General features: G+C 46.6%; 1 protein-coding gene and 1 long non-coding RNA gene across 5 annotated transcripts; one reads left to right on the top strand and one right to left on the bottom strand.

Moving 5' to 3' along the window:
• Positions 1-1,431: 1,431 nt before the first annotated feature.
• On the bottom strand, positions 1,432-3,479 carry LOC308480251. Its single transcript, XR_013987950.1, has 2 exons — positions 3,375-3,479; positions 1,432-2,698 (listed from the first exon to the last, which is right to left on the bottom strand). It is a non-coding gene; the product is annotated as an uncharacterized lncRNA (long non-coding RNA).
• On the top strand, positions 3,316-22,162 carry GMEB2 (glucocorticoid modulatory element binding protein 2). Of its 4 annotated transcripts, none has more exons than XM_081011287.1 (10): positions 3,316-3,449; positions 7,273-7,474; positions 9,722-9,819; positions 11,898-12,025; positions 12,270-12,373; positions 12,677-12,834; positions 15,012-15,083; positions 15,948-16,085; positions 17,945-18,067; positions 20,355-22,162. In XM_081011287.1, the coding sequence occupies exons 2-10, from the start codon at positions 7,341-7,343 to the stop codon at positions 20,999-21,001; spliced, it is 1,602 nt and encodes a 533-aa protein (XP_080867413.1). In that variant the 5' UTR covers positions 3,316-3,449; positions 7,273-7,340; the 3' UTR covers positions 21,002-22,162. The 4 variants fall into 4 exon arrangements, with proteins under 4 accessions (XP_080867413.1, XP_080867411.1, XP_080867412.1 ...); XM_081011285.1 differs by having other exon boundaries at positions 3,332-3,449; positions 7,270-7,474; XM_081011286.1 differs by lacking the exon at positions 3,316-3,449 and adding an exon at positions 3,944-4,713 and having other exon boundaries at positions 7,270-7,474.
• The last annotated feature ends 2,076 nt before the right edge of the window (positions 22,163-24,238 follow it).

Below are 24,238 nucleotides of genomic sequence, written 5' to 3'. Positions count from 1 at the left end.
AATTATCAATTTTCTCCTATTCGAGCATGTCCTCTTCTCACTGTAGTGACAGCAAAGCCCCACTGTATATCCAAAAATAGCAGCAACTCACATATGCAGGTTTGAAGAAATATTAACCAAACTCCTTAATCAGCTTATGGAAGAAATCTCACACTAAGAAGTTGCAACCACATCCCCATACAGGTCAAAGCTTTTGCTAGACAGCCTAGAACACTGTCAGAGTGGGTGTCAGGAGTAGCTCAGTAGTAACTCAGTGTGTCAGTGAAGTTAACTCTCTTTATGCAAAGAAACAATAGGCCAGGCCTAATGAGCACAGCAACTCCTCCCAGTAGATCTTGCTCCAATGAGGCAGATGTGAGCGGCCTTCCCACAGCTCCCTAAATCTCCTCCTCCCTGGGTCCTACCAAAATAATCTGGAGGCTCCTTCATCTTACCTGTCTTTGCTCCACCCTCTTCAGGTTCTGGGAAACTAAGGGGGAGGGGAGCTTGTTGCAGCAGGAGGGGGAGACCTCCTGGCTTCTTCAGCAGCCTGACATCATTGCCTCTTGGCCCCCCCTCCTCTCCAGCCTCCTCTTCTGCTCTGGGTCTCCACTGCTCTCTGTCACACTCTTCCTGTTCACAAAGCCTGTTACCTCTTCAGCTTCCAACTCGTCCTTCTCCCAGTCTGTTCCCTCTTTAACTCATCATCGTCATCCCGTGAGGATTCCCCAGCTAGTGCCTCCCGCCACTCCTCTGTGTACTGCTGGTCCATGACAAATGCTGCCCCAACAGTGTGATCCTGTGCATGACTATTAAGATGTAATAAATCCAGTAAATTCAATGTAGCCTAGATTAAAATTGTTGCCTAATAGAGCCCAGCTCCTCTGACTGGGCAAGTGGTAGAGCATATATTTTGCATGTAGAAGGTACCAGGTGCAGTCCCTACATTTCAAAAATAACGTGGAGGGAAACCAGTGAGACACTGATTTCTGGATACGAACTCTATAGGAAAGACAGGGAATGGCATATGTCACTTTTTCCATTAAAGAAGACATGAGTCCAACAAGTTACGAAAACCCAAAAGGACCTGACTCCTCAAAATCACTGTGGGTTGTGATACTAAGCTGAGTACTAAGGATATTGTATAACACCAGCCCTCTGACCTTTATGTATCCTCGTTTTTTGTTTTCCTTGGATCAGGTCCTGTAACAATAAGGGTAAAAATTACTTCAGTAATCCTGAAGCAGCCTGTCCCTGAAGAACATTGCCAAAGGCATGCTATCTGGAAGAGAGAATATCTCTGTGTTTGTTATGTCATTGCACATGATGTTTTTCTCTGCAGCAAAACTACATTCATGGAACACTTGCCGAAAATTTACCTACCGGTATCTTGAAAAGTCCACATCCTTCTGTATTACATACCCAGTGTGCCATTGCTATACACTAGTCAAGGGAGGTGCAAACAAATGTTTATTGGCCCACAGTCACTCCAACATATGCATAAATAGAGTACTACTGTCACTCAGAACACCAATTCAACTGCCCTGAAGGCTTGCTTCTCTTCCCTCCTATTCTTCCGAGTTCCACTTGATTTTTTTTACTTAAATAATAATATATTATTAGTAACATATTAACATTCAGAAAAGGCAAAATTCTTGGGAGACTGTGAATTAACAGATTAATTATACAAGGATTGAAGGGTGCTCTCCAATAAAAAGATGTCTCCAAATGAACCACCCTGATCTCACACTCAATAGTATTTTCTCTTTTTCAACTAGGTTGCATGGCACCTGAGCTGAAGCTGTTCAGTTTGCTTCCACTACTGACAGCCTATGATAGGATAACATTGTCACCGATTCTTGTAAACATGGCTTCAGCCTCTGGAATCTTCACATAGGCCTTCACAATCCCTGTGGAATTCTATTTCATGACAGATTAATTTTTGTTTCTTGTTCTCGTGTTTTTTCACAATTTGGAGCAGAAAACACACAGCTGTTTCAGAACCCTTGTCCTTGGCAATAACAGGACAGCATGAGAGGATTTTTTTTTCTCAAGAAGAGGACTGAAATACATGGGTGATTCATCATCCACCAAGATTATCATTACTATCTGCTGCAACACCAAGATTTAAAGCCTTGTCTGAAGTGTTAAGGCTTTGAAGTCATCAACAAAACAGCAATACCATGATTACTTTGTTAACATGCTTGACCAGATCTGTTAAGTAATCTTTCTTTGGCGATCACTCATAGCTGAGTAAGATTGTCTTCCATAAACACGGTTTTAACAATGAGTCCGTAAGTGACTGTGGAGGCCAATTCTGGATCCACACATCCTTCCACAGTGGGGACATTGGTTTCTGGGCGAGAGTTGACCACGGTGTGGATTTGTCAAGTGTGCCTTCCTCTTAGCACGTTTCTCCCTTGCGTCCTGAGTTCGAGTGTCTTCAAAGTCAATGACACCTTTAACAGCTGGATTAAGTAATGCAAAGCTTCTGGCTCATGGAACACTACACCTTGATTTCATTTGAATACATATATGAATATAAAAATTGTTTCCTGTTTGGCTTGGTGTTTAAGTTACACAAGATGTGCAGTTTTTCATTTTTCTCATTCCCCACATTTTAAACGAGCGTTTGTTTTGCTTCACGTGGATTCCCCCCCCCCCTTTGCTACCTACCCTAAACCTTTGAGGAGGGAGGGCGGGAACTGATGGCCGGACCCTGTAATAACATTGAGGGGGAAAATTGCATGATGTGTAAATACCCTAAAAAATAAACCAATTCCTTATCAGCTTCTTTTCCATATATAAATTTTTGCAACGCGCACCCTGCGGAAGCCGCGCTCGACGTTATTTACAAAACGTGCACTTGCGTATTGAATTCGCTTTTGAATCGTGAATCCCCAGAGGCGGAGGACGCTGCTCAAACCCGCCTAAAGAAATAAAGAAAGAAAAGCAAAGCAGAAGCACGCCGCCCCGAGTATTCACAGGGCGCGCTCCCGAAACACAAGCGCGCTCTCGGTCTCGGTCTCTCTCGCCAACGCGCGCGAAGCCGGCAAAGCCAGCTCTGCCCCTTCTCCGCGTTCCACCTCGCGCAGGCGCGCTGCGCTCCTGCCGGGACTTATTTCACCCCGGCGAGCTCGAAAAGAAGTTGAGGGCAGCAGCGGCGGCGGCCTCCCATATCCACCCCCGCCCTCGCCGTGTCAAATAAGTCTCGGCTAAGCAGCTGGAGGAGGGAGGGGGAGGCCTGCGCCTGCGCAGAAGGGACCCGAGGCGCCCTGCGCGCGCGCCGCAGCCCAAGCTTCCCTCAGAGATATATATAGACAAGCCAAGGCAGCCATTTCCCTTCAGACAACCCCCCCCCGCCCGCCCCGCGGGGAAAAACAAACAAAACCCACCTCCTCCTCCTTCTTCTTCTTCTCCACCCGCTCGGACGGAACCCGAGGCCGGGCGTCGGACGGCAAGCGGCTGAGGTAAGGCAGCCCCTCCCCGCCTTCCGTCCACTCCGTCAGGTCCCTGCGGAGCGTCAGGACGTGACGGCGGCGGCGGTAGGAACGCTCGGCCGTCACCCTCCCCTCCCCCCCCCCGCCGCCGCCGCCGCCCCGCATTTCCCTCGCGCAGCCAGTGGCGCCAGGCGCGCGCGCGCCCTCCTCCTCGCGCTCTGCGGCGGCGGCGCCCCCCCCCCCACGCGCCTCACGCGCTGCGCAGAGAGAGAAGGGGGGGCGGGCGGAGGAAACACGCGGCCCCGTGCGCGTGCGCGTGCCTGCAGTCGGCGTCGCGAGCCGGCATTAAAGGGCTGGACGGCTTTTCCCCCGTGTGGACGGGAGGATTTCTTCGCGGAGCCTTCCGAGGAGGAGGAGGAGGACCTCGCGTTTCTCCTCACTCCAAGGGGAAGGCTCGAGGGAGGCTCGTGCGCGCGCGCTTACTGTTGCATATATACGCGCGTGCACGGTTTGCATATGCGCGCGTGGTGCACGGGAGGCTCGCCTCTTGCTTGCTTGCTTGCTTACTTGCCTCGAGTCCGGTTCCAAATATAAGTCTTGTTTTTGTTTACCCTTTAAAAAAAAACAACAGAAAACTTATACAGCACTTTTCTCAATGGCGATTATTTATTTAACGGAATTTGTATGCCGCTTCATGGCCCTCTCAATGTGGTTTGTTTGCAACAGTGATAGCGTGTTGCTGGCACTCAGCTGTGTCAGGAATAGAGATGGGAAGGCCTGGGGGACGGACGGACCCGGGAAAGATTGGATATTTAAAGAATACATTAGAAAGTATTATGATAATGCAAATCTCCTGACAGATTTAGATTGAATCTTGAAGTATAAGGAAACTATCAAAGTAAAATTTCTTTTGATAAGTAACAGAAAATAATAATAATAATGAAGTGCATATAGATTAATAAACTGTAAAAAGTACAATGAGGCGAATCGGAAGTTAATGATACGTTGTTATTGTCTGTGTTTGTTTGTATGGGTTTTTTGTCCTGTTTGTGTTATATGTAAATAGTTTTGTAATAATTGTTTTGAGAGAGAAAATAAGAAAAAAAATGGGGAAATTGGGGAAAAACCTGGTGTCCCCCCCCATTTCCCTGATTTTTTCCCCAGGCCTTCCCATCTCTAGTCAGGAGATAAGTGGCATAGTGTGCTTTCCAATATGAAGTCCAGCTGTTGGAGAGTTTTACAGTGCCTGCTGTGGCTGTAGACACCCATATGGGAGAGACACGTTTTGTTGCAGGTAGGGCAGAAGAAGGCGTCCAGTTGGGCAGGTGCAGATGTGGTGGTTCTCCCCTCTGTGTTCCTCCCAGTGGTCATTCCTCCTCTGGTCATGATACAGATATTAGTTCATACAAGTGCTTCTTCCTTTTTTGCAAAGTGCAGGAGTACAGTCCCCTCCTCCAAAGGGCCTTGCAACCTGCAGTTTTGAAAGAGGGGAGGCAACAAAATGATATTTAAAAATTACAAATAATTTTGAAACAGGGGTTTTTTTAAAAAAATAAAAAACGAAGACCACATCAATGTTACTCTTTGTATAAGCTCCAACTGGTGTGCATTGTGTTTTCCCAAAAAGGAGAGGATAGGTCACTGCGGCAGTTTACAATTTGACATGGGAGGACATAAAGGAAGGGGGTTAATAAAATAAATGACTTCATACAGGCAGAGTTTAAAACAATCTCAGATTGTTAGAATAGCCAAAATACATTAAGGCAGTAGCATAAAATAAAAACCACCAGCAGAAAGAGCATTCACAAAGCTCAAGAAGTATAAGTGAGTCAGTTTTGTTTGGTAGTTGCTGCATGCAATATTTGCAGCAAAAAGGGCCTCTGCTTAATTAACAGCAATCTTGCACCTATTTTGTGAATCTCAATGTCTGCATATAAACCACTGTAAGGGGATAAACCACTTCATTTCAGGTTATTATGTAATAGATAATAGATAGAACTAGTGGCAGGCAGGGAAAAAATGAGATGACTGCAGCTTTTTAAACTTCCTTCTATGTCAGATTGCTCAAGTGCTGTATGACGGTGGACCAAACTAGTTGTATTTTTGCATTATCTCCGAGTTCATCCCACAGTATGCGGTTTTTCCAGTTTATTCCTCTTAGGTACAGAAAGCATATTTTATCTGTAGTTCTCTTGAAAGGGTGAGTGTGCATAACCTGTTTCACAGATTCTGCCTTTTGCCAGATGCAGTTCCCCTGCACATATCTGGAGACGTGCGTCTCCCTTTCAGACTAAATTAGGGTCTTTGCCAGGAGACGGAGTGGGCAAAGCAGCAAATATGACTGTAGTGTCAACCAAGCCGTGCAGGAATGACTGTGGTTTTGGTTTTCATAGACCTTGCAGACACAAACCCTTGGATGGGTACCATTTGCTGCATACTTGTACTTCTCTCTTTAGTTTGCCCAGGATCCCAGGTTGAGCACTGGAGGTCATTCTTAAATCTTAGTTTAAAAAGAATGCTCAGATATCCCCTCTTTTTAAATCTGCTTACTCAGTTCATTGCTTGTGAATTGTCAAATCTTGCTCAGCGTAGGCTGCAATGGCTGCTGGTACTGTTTTTCCTTCCTCTTTTTCCCCTTCTGCTTATAGCCTCATAGCATGATATGGTGAGTCTGCCGCATATCTAAATGTTGTATACAGTCTCTTTCCCGTCTTCAAATGCACCCCATCTTGACTCAGTGCTATAGTGCTGCAATTGTGGCTTTTAGTACCCCCAAAAAATCTTTAATAAAAATTATTTTTTTAAAAAGAAAACATCCTCCTTGCTTTTACAGGGGACAAGAACCTCTTATGACACATTGCTGATTTTAAACTTTGTTCATTGGCTGCTTACAGTTTACTCGTTTTGCTTTATTTCAGCCTTGCATATAAATCTCACATGGACACACAAACATTGCCAGATACATGGCTATATAGTGGTTTATTGTAAGAGGATTTCTAAAATGCTGTCTCATTTAAAGAATAAAGCAGTGTATAATAAAGTCATTAAAATATTGTAGAGCAGAGTAAATGACAGTGAATTAAATTAATTTTCTAAAAGTGCTTGCCAAAACTGCATGGGGATGTGCATGGTCTATGAAAAATCCATTATTGCGTAAGCTCCTGAAACTGGTTGCTGGTTAGTAGCAGGAGCCATGGTGTCTGTGTGTATAGCCAGTGGTCAGGGATGACAGAAGTTACAGTCTAGCAACATCTGGAGGGCCGCTGGTTCTCCATTCCTGCATTAAAGGATTAAAAGGGCTTTGGAGAGTCACTGCCAAAGTAGGCAGTACTGAACTACGTAGACCGAGGCTCTGGCTTGGTATAGGATAGTTTCATGTATTCAGCTTAAATGTCTTAACTCATCCGACAACCAGTGTACCTTGCTTCTCTGCCCCCATTGCATCCTTCAGTAGCTATCCAGCAGAGCTTTTCTGTACGTTGCCTGAGGTATTAACATCTACTCCAGGGAATGGAGTTTTAAACCGTTCAGAATCTCACTGTCTTTTAGAGAAGTTTTTTGGCTTCTCTATCACATGCACAAGCAGCCATCTGTTTGGGATCCAGTTCTCTGGCATTTAACTCATCTAAGATGTGGGCTTTCACAGAAAGAGCCACTATGTGCTTGTTCTGTTGAGCCATCTTCCTCTTAAGCACCCTGTCCTTCTGAAATTGCACTGGATCTTGTTTCCAAGTGTGTAGTATGTGTGTGTGCGCTTCTGATTCCTTTTACATTCAGATGTAGAAAACCAAATATTCCGCTGGCCAGATTGGCAGAGCAATAACCTCTTCACTCTTCGGTTCTGTAACAGCAGAGTGAAGATTGCAGGAGGGGCTTTCCACACATTGTTGGTGCTTTCTTGCCATACGAGCCTTCCTGCGGATGGCAACCCCAGATGTGAGTGTTCACATGGAGGAGGTGGTGGTGGTAACAACAACTCCAGACAACATGGCTGACAGCAGTAACATGGAGGAGGTGAAAACGGTGCTAGTTACCACCAATCTCTCCCAGCACAGGTAAGCAAACGGTCATTATTTAGCCTCTGGGGTGGCTGACGTTAGCGTTGTAAGCTGCTGCACACACCCTGTTCATTTCACTTCAGTTTGGATGGGAGAAACACAATTCAGAACGTATAACATTTAATGGAAACCCAAAGCAGCCTCTGTTAGATAAGATTTGCTCTGTTTATGTACAGCTTCACAAAAAAGGAGTCCGAAAGCAATTTACAGGGACAACAAAATGTAATAAAAATGCATTAAAACATATATACATATATACAGTGGTACCTCAGGTTACATACGCTTCAGGTTACAGACTCCGCTAACCCAGAAATAGTACCTCGGGTTAAGAACTTTGCTTCAGGACGAGAACAGAAATCATGCTCCGGTGGCACGGCGGCAGCAGGAGGCCCCATTAGCTAAAGTGGTGCTTCAGGTTAAGAACAGCTTCAGGTTAAGAATGGACCTCCGGAACGAATTACGTACTTAACCTGAGGTACCACTGTAGTTCATTCACAAAAATCACCCAACAACATAAAATGGGGGGGGGGGAGGGAGGACAGATCTCTGCATGCTGTACATATCACAGGGAATTGATTTTTGTTATTAAAGGGAGCAAGGAGAACCTCTTTGTGAAACCTCTAGCATAGGGGTGTGACACCTAATCTGGCTAGAGAGCTGGACAGTTTTCTTCACTCCCTCCGCCTCCAACCTGTGATTACCCAATGTCACAATGACTTAGAAGCATAGTATTGTAGAGTTGGAAGGACCACAAGGAATCTTTCACCCAATGTGGGGCTTGAACCCGCAACTCGTGAGATTCGGAGTCTCATGCTCTCAGGTGCCTGAACGGGTCTTGCAGAGCACTTTGCAAGGGGTTTTTGCAGGCACTGCTGATTGACGGTGCCTGAAGCACTCTTTCTGCTGAGCCAGGTCTTTTACCTGCCCCACACCTGAGGTCAAAGGGCAGGTGGGGGTGACCTGCCTGAAGTGGCCTCCTCCATGGACTGGAAGTTCCCCACCCTCGCTTTAGAGAAGGCTTTTAGCAGGCATGTGCATCTAATGTTTGAAAACGGAAAGAAATTGAACAGAAGGTCAACCATGGCCATTTCTAGCGTGCTGAATTTACCACTCTTGAGGTCAGCAATATATGTCAAGTTAAGGCTGATGACAGCTATACCCAAATCCAAGAGTGGAGGGTTTGTGTTCTCCAACCCCACACCCCTTGGTAGTGGAAGTGAAACAAGTAGAAGAAAGGTCTGCTCTGTTGGTCAGGCTACTAGTCCTTACATCAGGCTTGGTTAATCCAGAGGCTTCATCCTGCCTGCCAATCACAGGAACTAATGTTGTACACCGTTTTTCCTTTCTCTGTTTGAGGAGGGCTCTGAAGCCATAGTAGTTTACTAGGCTACAAACCATTTAACCTGTAGTTCTTACTGTAATTCCTTCTATGTTGTCCTTTGCTTGGGAAAGAAACCTTTCTAGTGTTCAGTAAAAGTGATTTCAGGAGCGGAAGCAAGGCTGCTGCTTCTGTGGTGCTTGTTTCCATCATCTTCCTGCCTGCTTAATGAAACATCCTGTGGGGGGAAACTTTTGGAGCATGACTTCTATGCAAAAAAATCTGAGCAGTGCTTCCACCCACGAGTTTTGTCATGGAAACCAGCCGTGCAACGGTTTTTTGATGGTAGGATTAGGTGGATCTGCCTGAGTAATTGCCATCTCCTTGGAAGAACAGAGCAGCGCCGCCTATGCTAGAAGAAATGATATTATTGGGTGTCATGTGGAGAGTTTGAGACGTGCTAAATGAATTAAGATCCGTTCCTCTGCCAGAATTGCTATAAACTCTACCAAGATGCCTCTAGATTCTAGGATGTTTAGCAGAAAAAGAACACACATCTTTTTAAAAGGTGGCAACTATGAAATTGTTGTTAAATACCTAAAGATTGAGTCCTCAGGCTTCAGAAGCTACTTCCAGTGCTGCATTTCTAAGCTTCGCAGCAGTGCTTTAATCCCTTACAACTGCTTTTCCTTCATGCTTAATATTGTTTTAACCATATGAATCCGTGGGTTGCAGTCTTGAAATTGCTGCACTGTGTACAACTTTGTTTTTCCAGGGGAAAACAACTTCCTACTTAAGGGGAAGAGCTGCATTTTTGTGTATTATAGCTGGAATTGCTCTGGAGTCATTCTCCAGAGCAAACCTTACCATAGCACGGGCAGCTTCCCCATTTCTTTTTAACTGTTTGTGTCTTTATTTCTTGCTAGCAATGACCTAAATGAAGACACCCTGGAGACGGAAAATGCAGCCGCTGCAGCCGCTGCTGCTTTTACAGCCTCTGCACATTTGAAAGAAGCCCTGTTAGGTAAGTGGGGTGGGTAACAGAGGCTTGCCTCTTTTGTACCACAGTCACTTGCATTAGCAGGTAGCATTGCCAGCAGAAAGGCTCAAGAGCACATAGGCTGAGGGGTTTCCAGCTCTTGTTTCCAGCTCCTGGAATGAGCATTCTGAGGTTGGGGAAACTGCTGGGGATCTGTCCTTTCCTGAAGGACAGTGGGCTTCTGTGTTCCTAATAGAAGACCACTTATGTATGGGAGGGACGCGGGTGGCGCTGTGGGTTAAACCACAGAGCCTAGGATTTGCTGATTGGAAGGTGGGCGGTTCGAATCCCCGTGACGGGATGAGCTCCCATTGCTTGGTCCCTGCTCCTGCCAACCTAGCAGTTTGAAAGCACGTCAAAGTGCAAGTAGATAGGTACCGCTCCGGCGGGAAGGTAAATGGCATTTCTGTGCGCTGCTCTGGTTTCGCCAGAAGCGGCTTAGTCATGCTGGCCACATGACCCAGAAGCTGTAAGCCGGCTCCCTCGGCCAATAAAGCGAGATGAGCGCCACAACCCTAGAGTCAACCACGACTGGACCTAATGGTCAAGGGTCCCTTTACCTTTACCTTTAATGTATGGGAAAGTCACATAGGTCAAGAACAGGACAGGGAGCCTGTGGCTTCCCAGATGTTGGACTCCAGATCCCATCAGCTCCAGCCAGCATATTCAGGGATGATGGGAACTGTAGCTTAACAACATCTGAGGGGATCTCCCCAGCCTTGATGGAGGCAGTAACTTTGTTCCTGGCCCCTGTCTGTCACCATTTGCCTATTTTATAGGTGTGCATTGGGGGGGGGGGGGAGAAAAGGAGCCAGTGTTGTGTCCAGGTGCTGAAGACCATCAACCCTGGCTCAAGATATTCACCATTAGTTTTCCTTCCTATTCCACAGCTCCCTTCCTCCTCCTATATTGTTACACTGCACACCTTGCTGCCTGTTTCGCCTCACTACTCCTTTATTCTGGAATGGTCCAACTTTTCCCCAGGTGCCCCATGCAAACCCCTAAACTGTAGGGGTTCCCCCAACCCTCTCAATCAGGTTTTGGGAGGACACGGTGGCGGCGGCAGCGATGATGTCCAATCATGCAAGTGGAAATCCCTGTGCTGATGGAATGCAGTGGTTGAATGCCACCCTTTGACCCCCTTGCTGCCCCAGAGGTTTGTGCCCCATATCTCTCTGGCTTGAGAACTTGCGTATTCTTAAACCAATCAAAGTTGGCTTAGTCAGAGTTACCACTTTACCTGTTGCAGGATAGGTAGAATGCAAAAAATTTGTTGCTGTTGTTTAGTCGTTTAGTCGTGTCCGACTCTTCGTGACCCCATGGACCAGAGCACGCCAGGCACTCCTGTCTTCCACTGCCTCCCGCAGTTTGGTCAAACTCATGCTGGTAGCTTCGAGAACACTGTCCAACCATCTCGTCCTCCGTCGTCCCCTTCTCCTTGTGCCCTCCATCTTTCCCAACCTCAGGGTCTTTTCCAGGGAGTCTTCTCTTCTCATGAGGGGACCAAAGTATTGGAGCCTCAGCTTCAGGATCTGTCCTTCCAGTGAGCACTCAGGGCTGATTTCCTTCAGAATGGAAAGGTTTGATTTTCTTGCAGTCCATGGGACTCTCAAGAGTCTCTTCCTGCACCATAATTCAAAAGCATCAATTCTTCGGCCTTCTTTATGGTCCAGCTCTCACTTCCATACATCACTACTGGGATGCCCAAAATAGAGAGGCCTATTAGGACAAAAGCAGTTTGTGTGTTTCTAATTCAGGCATCTATGTCTTTACAATTACCACTTTCACCACTGGTGAAATTTAGATTGTTAGCTGCTCAGGACATAGAACAGTATCTCCACGTTCTTTGGTTGTACCCTACGATTCTATGTAAATAACTTGATAATTGTAATGTATCTCATTTATGGGAAGCAGTTAATCAGGCTGGTTATCAGTAATAAATACTTTTTCATCCTGTTTTCAGTTTTCCTCTCAACTGTATTCCAAACTTCTTTTGCCAACCAGCAATCAATGGTTGTAACCTTTTCAAATTTTTTTATCTTTCCCGATCCCTCTCCCTGAAGTGAAGATGGCTGAAGGTGATGATTGTGTGGAAGCTGAGATAGTTTATCCCATCACCTGCGGAGATAGCAAAGCCAACCTAATATGGAGGAAGTTTGTTTGCCCCGGTATCAATGTGAAATGTGTCCAGGTGAGATGGTTTTATATCCTGTAATGTGTAACATTTCCATTCTCTAATCTTACGTATTGCTTGTAAAAGCACACAGATCCCAGCCCCCACGGTCTCATCATCTAAATTTTTAAAAAATGAGATGGAAAGGAAGAGAAATTGGGAGAAGAAAAAGTTTGCACGTGACTAGGTTTATAAAAGGAATTACAGCAAAATACCTTTAGAATAATTAACCTATACCACAACATGTCTCTCTTCCCTCCAGTATGACAACCATTTGATAAGTCCCAAGGAATTTGTCCATTTGGCTGGCAAGTCCACCTTGAAGGACTGGAAGAGGGCAATCCGGATGAATGGGATCATGCTAAGGTTAGCCTGTTTGTGAGAGTGCCTGTGTGTTCCTGCCTGCAGGTGCAGAACTGAAACGTATCTTTGGGGCATGTGTGTGTTCCACCACCTCTTGCCTTAGGGAGGCAGAATTCACAAGGCCCTAACCTATGCCATCTGGTATCTAAATTAGGTGTCCATTGGGTATGTCTCCTAGGTAGGCTTCATTGAAATGCATTTCGGTACAGCTAGCTGAAGCATGAACATGCAACTTGCGAGTTTTCAGGGTGATTTAAATAATAATAAAGCAGAGATGGACGTTCACGTTGGTTTCGTGTGTTTTAGGAAGATCATGGATTCGGGGAAGCTGGATTTTTACGAGCATACGAAAGTTTGTTCCAATACCTGCCGAAGCACTAAAATCGACCTGACCGGAGCCAGAGTGCCCCTAACAAGCCAGACGTCAACAGAATACATACCTCTCACGCCAGCCTCTGCAGATGGTAATGTGAACTGCATTCCACTAGGCCATGAATTCTACCGCTGGTTCTGCTGGCTGGAGCTGATGGGGGTTGTTGTCTGGGAGTATCTGGAGGTCCACCAGTTGAGACCCTGATAAGGCTCGCTGTACCTTTGTTAGAATGATACAGAAGAGGAATATCCTTGTTGTGTCTCCTTTTGTCATGGTTGCACTGTTGCAATCTTGCCAACCCTGCGGGGGGTGGGGGGGTGGCAATAACAGCCCAGTGGAGGGTGGGTAATGAGGCTGTTTCCCTGTGCTGTTTTGAATTAACCGGCTGGTTCTTGGCTGCAATCTTCTACTAGAACTGGAAGAGACTCAAATATTTCTGTGGTCATCAATACAGTCACCAACCCATTCATTCCATTGTCCCTGCTGATCAATCAACCCATGCTTTTCAGCTTCTGGGATATCATACTTAAGAGGACAGATGTCCCACAGAAGGCTGCCTGCAGAGCAAACAGCTCTGATCATTACTCATTTTGTGTGTGTGTGTCCTATCCTATCTCCCAAAGAATATACCGTATTTTTTGCTCTATAAGACGCACTTTTTCCCTCCTAAAAAGTAAGGGGGAATGAGTGTGCGTCTTATGGAGCGAATGCAGGCGGGAGGCTCTGCTCAGCGCTCCCTTTAAAGAGCTGTGTGGAGCGTGTGTGCGGCTCTTCAGGGGATAAAGTGCATATTATGGTCTGCTGCGTCTTATAGATCGAAAAATACGGTATCCCTCTTTGAACACCCTACAGGTTTGTTAGGCTGAGAGACAGTAACTTTCCCAAGACCACTTAGTAAGCCTCCCTGCAGAGCAAGCTGTTGAACCCAGGTCTCCTTTATTTGAGTGTTGCATGCTACCCACTACATCACACTGGCTTTCAACTCAGCCAAGGGAGTACAGTCATACCTCGGCTCCCGAACACCTTGGGAGTCAGAACATTCCGGCTCCCAAAGAATCGAAAACTGGAAGTGAGTGTTCCAGTTTTCAAACATTCTTTTGGAAGCCGAACGTCCAACGGGGCTTCCGATTGACTGCAGGCGCTTCCTGCAGCCAATGAGAAGCCGTTCTTTGGTTTCTGAACGTTTCAGAAGTCAAACGGACGTCCGGAACAGATTCCATTCGACTTCCGAGGTATGATTGTATGGGGAAAGCCAGAAAAACCTTGGCATTGGTAGCCAGTCTTCCTAGGGGCAGGTTGGTACTCACTTGGAAGCTGGCAGTATACATGCTTTGCATGTGGGTTCAATTCACCAACCCCTCCATTCAAGGAGCTGTGCCAGCTGAAGTAACCAGTTCTAGGCTAAATGAACCAATGGTCTGACCTGGTATAAGGCAATTCCGTATTTTCCTACACCAGTGGGCCTATAGCTCTGTAGAATACGTGCTTTGAATACATGAGGTCCAAGTTTCCATCCCTGGCATGAGTGCTGGGAAAGATTTTTGCCCAAAACCTTGGTGAACTCATTGTAATAGAATAGCAGGTGGACCTCTGGGCTGAGTACAAGTAGTTATGTGAATTTGCCTGTGTACATATGTATGTGTGTTTAATTTTAATACTTTCATAGAAGTATAAACAGCCACCAGACACTTGGTGAAGCTCCAAAGGGTGTCTTCCTATGTTGATAGTTTATTTCTGATTCCAAGTATGGGGATCAACGAAGCTCTGTATTGAATAACAAAAACACCAATATTGGGACCCAACTCCATGGTACCCAGCCTTGAAACTTGCTGACTGATCTGATGCTAGTCACGGTGTCCTAGCTTGGGGTTGTCATGAAGAAAAAATGGAATCTCGTCATGGTTTGTGATTCCAGGGTGGTTTATCAAATAAACCACTTTGAAGCCCATTTGGCATTAGATGGCGTATGAATTAATAAATAACAATAGCAATAATAAAAATCCAGCCCCTACAAACAGAATGCTAAGATCTTGAGAATTTTTTTTGAAATTTGTGCTAGGTTTAGAAATGCAGGGCAGATGTCTCTTTGGTTTTGTCTGGCAATTGTACCGAATTTGTAGAAAAACTTAACGCAACGACAAACCAAGATAAAGCAAGAGAAGAATGGCTATATCTTGGAAGGGCAAGTCTTGACTTGTTTCGCCAGCATGCCAACAAAAAAGTGGTTTTGTTGATGATTTCTGAATGTTGATTTTGTTTCAATCACAGTAAATGGGTCTCCTGCCACGATCACCATAGAAACATGTGATGACTCCACGGACTGGACCACTGCTATTGGAGGTGATTTTCACATGCAGAGCGTTCCTGTGGCCTGGCCTCAGCCCACTACATCTTCTGTGCCACCACTTCTGTTCCGTATCGGCTGCCTAAATCTGAAAGGCTTGTGCGAAGGAAGTTGCATGTAGGTTGTAAGCTGTGTGGCACTGCCATCTCTATGCATAAGGCCATGTCTCAGTGGCAGAGTACACATCTCACGCACGAAAGGCCCCAGGTTTTACCCTTGGCATCTCCAGATAGGGTTGGAAAAGACCCCTGTCTGAAACTCTAGACTGCCACTGGAGCAGTGGTCTAATTCAGTGTAAGCTGGCTTCTGATGCTTTGTCCGTGATTCCATTCATCTATTCGCGTAACACTGTCTTGCCTTTGGCATGCTGGTAGTAACATACTTAAGAATAACTTGTTTTACTGGTCCAACTTTTGCTGATGAAGGAGGCTGCAGTCAGAGTTACCACATTACCTGTCCTGCATTAATGGCAGCTTGTTTTTGTAGCAAATTCTGCTGTAAAAACTCTTCCTGGAGTCCACCACTTCAGACCGCAGGTGAGCAGTTGCATAATTTAAAACTTCCCTGCGTGTAAAATAACTCAACACCTGCAGAACTCAGAAAGAAGAGTTCTGTTTGGCATGCAAGTTTTCTATTTGTAGGGAATGGGGAGAGGAATTAAAACATGACACTCCTCCTTTAATCTGAAGTGGTAGACTCCAAGAACTGTTTTACTATGTGACCTCTTGCTTGTGTGGTATCACTGCAAGGCTGTTCCTTGGCAAATGTTATGTTCCCGGAGTGAGTCTATCAAACAGTCGGTCAGCTTTGTTCCCCCTGCCGCTTTGCAGGTTTTTCAGGATACTCTCACTTTCTTCCAGATGATACATTTACATTTTGGCGAGGTCTAAAGGAAGCCGGTCTTTTGGAAGAGGTGATTACCGAGTTCCATGCGGAGCTCATGGAGACCATGAAGGGCCTGCAGCAGAGGATTCAGGAGCCCCCCTTGCAACTCAGCGGTAAGACCTGGCTTGCAAATAAATGGCATCGTCTTTTTAAGTCTCCTTGTGTATAGATCACTTGCATTGCTAGCACATCTAAGGAGCGCAGAGCGTTAAAGGTAGTGCTGGCAGTATTGGGAAGCCTGGTTTGTAACCAGCGTTTTGGACTTTGCGGTGTTTATTTTTTATTTTAGCATTTGCTATGCACTTTCTGACTTAATAATACAGGTATTAGGAAGTTGATGGAAGAAGATTCTACTCACAGCGTTTAAGGGTTTGTGTGTTGCCTGCTTCTGTAGCTGGTGAGTGGTGCAGGATTTGGCATGCTGATTTTTCTCAGCTTTCACTTAACAATAAATCTACTAGTTCTCATGGTTTCAAAGAACGATATCTTCTATACATTGCAATATCAGGGGAGTCTTGCATAAGGCTCCAGGTAGGTGGGATACAGAGCTTTAGTGACCTGCCCTGTGTCTTGTTCTTTTTTCTATACAGTAATGGCTATTACAGTGGTATCTCGGGATGTGAACGGGATCTGTTCCGGAGTCCCGTTCGCATCCTGAACAGAACGTAAGATGCAACTGTGCGGGTCGCGTTTCGCCACTTCCGCGCATGCGCGTGGCGTCATTTGGACCGTCTGCACATGCGCGAGCGGTGAAACCCGGAAGTAACGCACTCCATTACTTCCAGGTCGCCGCGGAGCGCAACCCAAAAATACTTATACTGAAGTGTGTTTATCCCGAGGTATGACTGTATTTTCCCACCTGTCCATGCCCTTTGCTGCACTTTCCTGCCTCCTTAGACAATAACCAAAACTAGTGTATTCCAAATTCCTTCGTAGCCTGATTCTGGGATGCAAAATGTATCATGATGATGGTGATGTATCAGTGCAGTTAGTGCAACTTATTCTGTGTGCAAAGCTCAGAATCTGCGTGGTTTGGTGGTAGAGTACAAACAGCGGTATATATCACCAAATGGAGGTGCATCATAAAAATCATACCTCCTTTTACTTTACTAAACATTCATTGCTGATACTGGAGAAAATAGTTTTAAATAACATAAGCATCATTGGAAAGTATCATATCATACCATTAGGGATCTGGGATTTATGGGTGGGCTGGGGTTGCTGTTTTAATTGAGTTTTATTGGGACGTGGGTGGCGCTTAGGGCTTGCCGATCAGAAGGGCGGCGGTTCGAATCCCCGCAACGGGGTGAGCTCCCGTTGCTCGGTCCCTGCTCCTGCCAACCTAGCAGTTCGAAAGCACCTCAAAGTGCAAGTAGATAAATAGGTACTGCTCAGGCTGGAAGGTAAACAGTGTTTCTGTGCGCTGCTGTGGTTTCGCCAGAAACGGCTTAGTCATGCTGACCACATGACCCGGAAGCTGTACGCCGGCTCCCTCGGCCAATAAAGCGAGATGAGCGCCGCAACCCCAGAGTCATCCACGACTGGACCTAACCATCAGGGGTCCCTTTACCTTTACCTAATTGAGTTTTAATATGTTGCTGCCCACCCTGGGACCTTTACATGAAGGGTGGATGAGAAACACAATTAACAATAATAATGAGCGTGTATGACACTTTATAGAACATCATAAGCAGAAGAAAATGATTTGGGTCCCTGCTCCAAAGAACTTGCAACTTAAAGGCAAATGGGGTGACACTTACCTAGTCTTCATTGGGTTGAGGAAATGGGAATTTAAATCTTGATAAATAAAAATTCCAGCATTGTGATCCACTTTTTCCTTCCCTCTCCCATCTCTACAATAAGAAAAATAATGGGTTTCTTTAAAAAAAAACCAAAAAAAACCCACATTGTCATGCTTTTCTCATCAGTCAGGGTTTTTTTTAACCTGTTGCTTCCCCCCCCCCCCCCCCAGATGCTGTCTTGCTCAACAATACAGTCCAGAACTTCGGCATGCTGGACCTGGTGAAGAAAGTTTTAGCCAGTCACAAGTGCCAAATGGACCGTTCCCGAGAGCAGTATACGCGAGATTTGGCAGGTACAGTTCCATTATCAACTCTATTGAAACCTCCACAGGAGGACTTTCTGAAGTCAGTGTTCTGTTGCCAGAGTCGTGGAACGTAGTACAGTACTAGTGAAAAGACAGCATGGTATTGTGGGTTTGCGCATGCCGGCATCGGCATCCATAAATTGTGTCAGCTTCTGATTCCCTACATCTGCCATCTAAATGGCAAGAGCGGCAGGCAGGTTATGCACAGGTTCCACATGGCTTGTAGGAACTGAGGGGAAAGTAGCACTCATGTCCTGAGAAATGCTATAAACTGGGTATTGCCATTTCCTTGTCGTAGAGGCAGGTAAAGCATTCCCTTTCATCTTGTCTGAAATGCATGGATGTGATACTTTCTCTTCTGCACATGTCCTCCACTGCGGTATTTCATAGCTCAATCTAGTGTGACCTATCCTGACGTCTTGGCCCCTTTTGAACAGCAAAATAAAAGAAAAGCACAGCCCTGAATGCCAGTTGCCTTCAGAACGTGTTTGTCGGTCACCTAGGAATCTCTCCTGCACAGCCAGTTGATGACACAACAAACATACAGTTGTCACTGGTTTGTTGTGCAGGCTCCAGATGTGCCCCTCAGGTGTTGCCTAAAATGCACATGTGTCGCTAGCTTACCGGGTGCCTGTGATGTCATTGGTGAAAAGTCGGCTCCGTTTCCCCTCCACTGCTGTACCCTGTTGCAATTATCATACCAGTACTTGGCTTGCAGAGAGGACTCTTGCAGGGGAATTCTTCAATTCAGGTTTTTCCTGTTCAACCTCAGCTTGACTCACTAAGCAGGGGCTTCTCTAGACCTTACCTGGAGACTTGTCCATTTTGTCTTCTGAGCTGAAGCACACATCAACCCTCCTAAACAATGATGATTGCAAGGATAGAGAGAGAAATAGCAACACAGCTATTTCTTCCCGCAGCAGGTCTACCTTCCCTTCTGTTTTCCATTAAGTGTGGCCTGTGTGTTTCAGTATTACCTTTGGATTGGAGCTTTCTCCCATGGCTAAGGTGCGGCTGGGTTGTGGTGAGATTGTTGGATTCAGACCATGGAGTTCCAGGTCCAAATCCCCTCTCAGCAGTGAAGCTCACTGGGCCATTCACATGCATTCTGCCTCCTACCTCACATGGTTGTTATGAGGATAAACTGGAGAAGAGGAAGGAGGAGGAACGGTGAAATAAAACTGTACAGTGGTACCTCGGGTTACAGACGCTTCAGGTTACAAACTCCGCTAACCCAGAAATAGTACCTGTGGTTAAGAACTTTGCTTCAGGATGAAAACAGAAATCGTGAGGCGGTGGGAGGCCCCATTCGCTAAAGTGGTACCTCAGGTTAAGAACAGTTTCAGGTTAAGAACGGACCTCCAGAACGGGTTAAGTTCTTAACCCCGAGGTACCACTGTATATTAATGGAGGGGTGTTGAAAACCAACGGCAGTTAATTAATAAATTGCTTGGATAAGCCTGTAGAAAACTCAGAGCGTTGAGACAAGTGTGACTCTAGTTTACGCACCACATTTGTTCAGCAATACCTTTCTACCCCAACTTGAAGGGAAAACACTTCAGCTTTCTAGTTCTTGAACTGGCAGCTGTCGATTGGGGTGGAGGGGGGTATATATTTCACCGTAGGTGCTGCTGCAGCGTGTTCTGCTTAAAACATTTTTCACATCAAAGCCACCTTACAGTCATACCTCAGGTTACATCCGCTTCAGGTTACGTTCTTTCAGGTGGCGACCCGGAAGTACCGGAAAGGGTTACTTCCAGGTTTTGCCACTCACGCATGCGCAGTAGCGCAAAATGACGTCACGCACATGTGCAGAAGTGGCAAATCACAACCCGCGCAGGCACGCCGCTGCGGGTTGCGTTCTTTTCATGTTGTGAACGGGCCTCCGGAATGGATCCCGTTCACAACCAGAGGTACCACTGTACAGGTTAAGAAATTAATTCGTTCCGGAGGTCCGTTCTTAACCTGAAACTGTTCTTAACCTGAATCACCACTTCAGCTAATGGGGCCTCCTGCTACCGCCGCGTGATTTCTGTTCTCATCCTGAAGCAAAGTTCTTAACCCAAGGTACTATTTCTGTGTTAGAGGAGTCTGTAACCTGAAGCGTCTGTAACCCGAGGTACCACTGTGTTTTAAAGCAATCCTTGCCATGCCATACCACAGTTGCCGTGTCATTTAAGAAGAGGAGGCCAGCCTCTGTTCCTGGCTGTTTGGACTTGGTGGGTGCCCTTGCTTATCCGCTGCCCTTTCTTTCTTTCTTTCTCTCTTCCTCCAGCTCTGGAGCAGCAGTGCGATGAGCACCGGAAGAGAGCGAAGGAGCTGAAGCACAAATCGCAGCACCTCAACAACGTGCTGATGACCCTGACGCCAGTCTCCATCCCGTCCCCTCTGAAACGCCCCAGACTGACCCGAGCCATCTCAGGGCCTCCCGCCATCACCTCCCAGCTCCTGACTCAGTCGGCGCAGATCGCCCTTGCGCCAGGGATGCCGGTCACGCAACTGGCGAACCTGCCCATAGGCAAAGTGGTCTCCACCCTCCCAGCATCTGCTCTTGGGAAGACCACGGCGCAGGTGACCTCTGCTGGCTCCCCGGCTTCTCCACTGCTGGGCGGATACACTGTCCTGGCCTCTGCGGGCTCGACTTTTCCCAACGCCGTTGAAATACACCCGGATGCTTCCAACCTCACAGTCCTGAGCACCGCGGCCATACAGGATGGCAGCACCGTGTTGAAAGTGGTGAGCCCCTTCCAGCTGCTCACCCTGCCAGGACTGGGCACGGCCATTCAGAACGTTACGCAAATGTCTCCCAGCGGGAGCACCATCATGACTGTGCCATCTAGCATTGTTGAGGGCACCACAGCCAATGAAGACCATACAACCATCGAGGTAACCACAGTGGGGGACGAGCCTGAGCAGAAATGAAGCGGAGACTTTGACCCACCTTCTGAGGTGTGCTCTGGGCTCACACGGCCGTCCCTGTGAGGAGGAGGAGGAAGGGAAGGGGGCACTGGGCGTAGAGAAAGGGAGGCAAGATCGGCTAATGGGAGGATAGTGAGGTTGGGATCCTAGAACAGAGAGAGGTGTGGAGGGGAGGACACCAGGCGAGAGAGAGATCACTATTCCACGGGAACCATTAAAAGCTGCAGCCCTTCCATCCTCGGCTTGTTAGCGCTGTACCATATCTGGCCACCCCCAGCTGGAACAAGGAGCATGTTCGGAGAGATGGAGGTAGGCGAGACAAGGAGGAGGAAAGCTTTCCAGAAATTACAGGGCACGCAGCCAGAAGGACCTTTTCTGGGTTCAGGCTGGGCTGTGTGTTGCGTCATGCTCGTGACTGGCTGCTTCTCTGTCATGTGGGGAAGAGCAGCTGAGAAGACCAGGGCTCTGGCAGGTGGACTCGGGCGAAACGCTCCGGAAAGGGTTTCAAAGGCTTGCTTGCATTTGGTCATTTCTAAATGCAGTGGCAGGCACAGCCCTGATCTGCCCATATTACTGGCTGGGATAAAATTGCAACGTGAGCCTCAGGACCTGGGGTGTTCAGCAGGAGGGTTTGCATGCAGGGCCGGCAGAAACCCATTTGCATAGGAAAGCCCATAACCTCCAAAGCATATGGGCGTCTTTGTATACCTTCATTAGAACATCACACCTTCCAGTCCTTCCTGCTATGAGGTAGGTGCACAGGGGCTGTCATTCTGCTGAATGTTGAATGCCTGAGCTTCTTCCATGTCAGCCGAGGGCTGATTCCATGTCCACTTGCCCTGCCGGCTGCTGCTTCCAGTGAGCCTTATCCCCTGTGCACAAGCACCTCAGACCGCTGTATCGTCCTTGAAAAGGGCATTTTAGCCAAAAGGGTGTGCAGCGGGAAAGGAGAACAAAAATGTTCAGCTCCTGAGCTAGCTTTGGATTGCTCCAACTGGCTTGAGGGACTGATAACAAGACAGTATTTTTAAAAAAGAACCAGCAAAGAAGTGCTTGGGAGGAAGACATGCTGCTGCCAAGGTAATGGGTTCTTGCACTGAGGCTTTGTCAAGAGCAGCAAATGCAGAGTTCTTGAATAACCTATTAAATATTTTTGAAAGCATACCCTGTGGTTCATTGGCTGTCTTTGTCTTACGCCTGCATCTGGAAGGAAACCTTGCCGGTTCCTGCAAATGGGCTTGAGAGCAAGTTGTCAGATTTTTGCTCCGTTTATAAAGTCAAGCAAGAGGGTTTTTTTGTGTGTGAAACCAGTTAGATTATTCCAAGGCTTTAATCTTCATTGAAGGTAAATGAAGTCAACAGTAAAATAAAAGGTGAGCAGTAAAGCAGCTCAAAACTCTAGCTAGCCTAGGGAAGTCTTAAAAAGAAATCTCAGACTTGTAAGGAACAAGGATCACTCAATATTGTTTGAAAGGTAGTTTTCCATCGCTTGCTGTTGGGCATAAGACTTTTTACCCTGCACATCGGAACAAAGGAGATGCTGCAGGAACTGCGTCCTTCATGTGCGTTCGGACTCTGGTTACACAGGTTTGCCATGTAAGGTAGCTGGTGGTTTGACACCACAGGAAGTAGGAGACGACCACCAATTTCCCCCTTTGGTTGGTAAAGGTAAAAAGGTAAAGGACTCCTGAACAGTTAAGTCCAGTCAAAGGTGTCTATGGGGTTGCAGCACTCATCTTGCTTTAGGGCCGAGGGAGCTGGCGTTTGTCCACAGACAGCTTTCCAGGTCATGTGGCCAGCATGTCTAAGCCGCTTCTGGTGCAACGGGACACTGTGACAGAAGCCAGAGCGCACGGAAACACCGTTTACCTTTCCGCCGCAGCGGTATCTATTTATCTACTTGCACTGATAAGCTTTCAAACTGCCAGGTTGGCAGGAGCTGGGACAGAGCAACGAGAGCTCGCCCCATCGCCGGGATTTGAACTGCCGACCTTCCGATCAGCAAGTCCAAGAGGCTCTGTGGTTTAGACCACAGCCCCACCTGCGTCCTTTCCACCTTGGAACCTCCTGAAAACAGCGTTTTAGAGCTAGTTACCTGATCAAACCTATCCCAGTTTCCTTAAGAAATGTCCTCAGAGGGCTGCAGAGATGCCCACTGCTATAACAATACGCAGACTTTGTATTTTTGGTCAACCTAAGATGGAAAACATCACTCATTATCTGTTAACCTGCTCCTTATGTAGAGACCCAAGAGATTGCTTTCTGAAACCATTGTTCTCTCAAGAAAGCAGGTGCATCCCAGCAGAAATGGTTCAGTTTCGTTTGAGTAATAGCTTCATAACACACAAAGTGGCCCTATATGCCCTGGCTGCAATTTTTTAAAAAGGAGGTAAAGAAAAGGGAGTTGAATAAAATCACTTTAATTAATCTGAAATTAAGCTAGACTGGCATCTCTGGTATCTCTTCTCTCTTATCATGGGTGTCAGTTTATATTAAGGATGTTCAGTATTATTTTATTAATATTATTGCCACAAGCCTGTCATGGCCGTTGGGTAGAACAATAAACTTATGAACTGAGCTGAAAGTAGGTGACAGTAACACAAATAAAAAGTGGAGACTGGCTTTCTGGTTTCCTTGGCTAGTCAGGATAATTATAGGCAATTTCTTGTGGCATGCAGTTCCTGAACATGAGACATCTGTGAGCAAGCCATCAGTTGGTTGGCATCTGTCTCAGGAGACAAATAGAGGAGTGTGCCTTTGGGGATGAAGTTAAACTGTTGCGAGGTTACAGCGCTTGCTGTGGCTGTAGAGACCCATACGAGAGAGACATGTTTTGTTACAGCTGGGGCAGGTAAGGTGTCTGGTTCTGCTGCTGTAGATGCACCATGGTCTTCTCCCTGCGCATCTCCCAGCGGTCATTTCTCCTCTGGCCATTGCTGTGGATGCACAACTTGATTGTCCTGTCTCCAGGCTCTGCGGTCATCTGCAGACATCTTTGCCAGCTTTCTCCAGATTTCTGTGTCTTGTCTTTCTTCCAATTTTTGGGAATATCCTGTGCTTATTTATTAGAATAAATACCCATGGTGGTTTGCAATGCAAAATCAAAAGCCTTTTTTAAAAAAGAAAAAAAGAAAGATCCATAAAGCAGATTGCTCCGAAATCTTTAAAAAGTCCTGTAGACTAGGAGAGGTGCATGCATTGTGTGGACATGTCCCAAGCTGATGTGTAAGAGACTTTATG

This window comes from Podarcis pityusensis (assembly GCF_964106645.2).
Source record: "Podarcis pityusensis genome assembly, chromosome: 6".
Taxonomy (NCBI): Eukaryota; Metazoa; Chordata; class Lepidosauria; order Squamata; family Lacertidae; genus Podarcis; species Podarcis pityusensis.
This window is presented reverse-complemented; position numbering and strand designations above follow the sequence as displayed.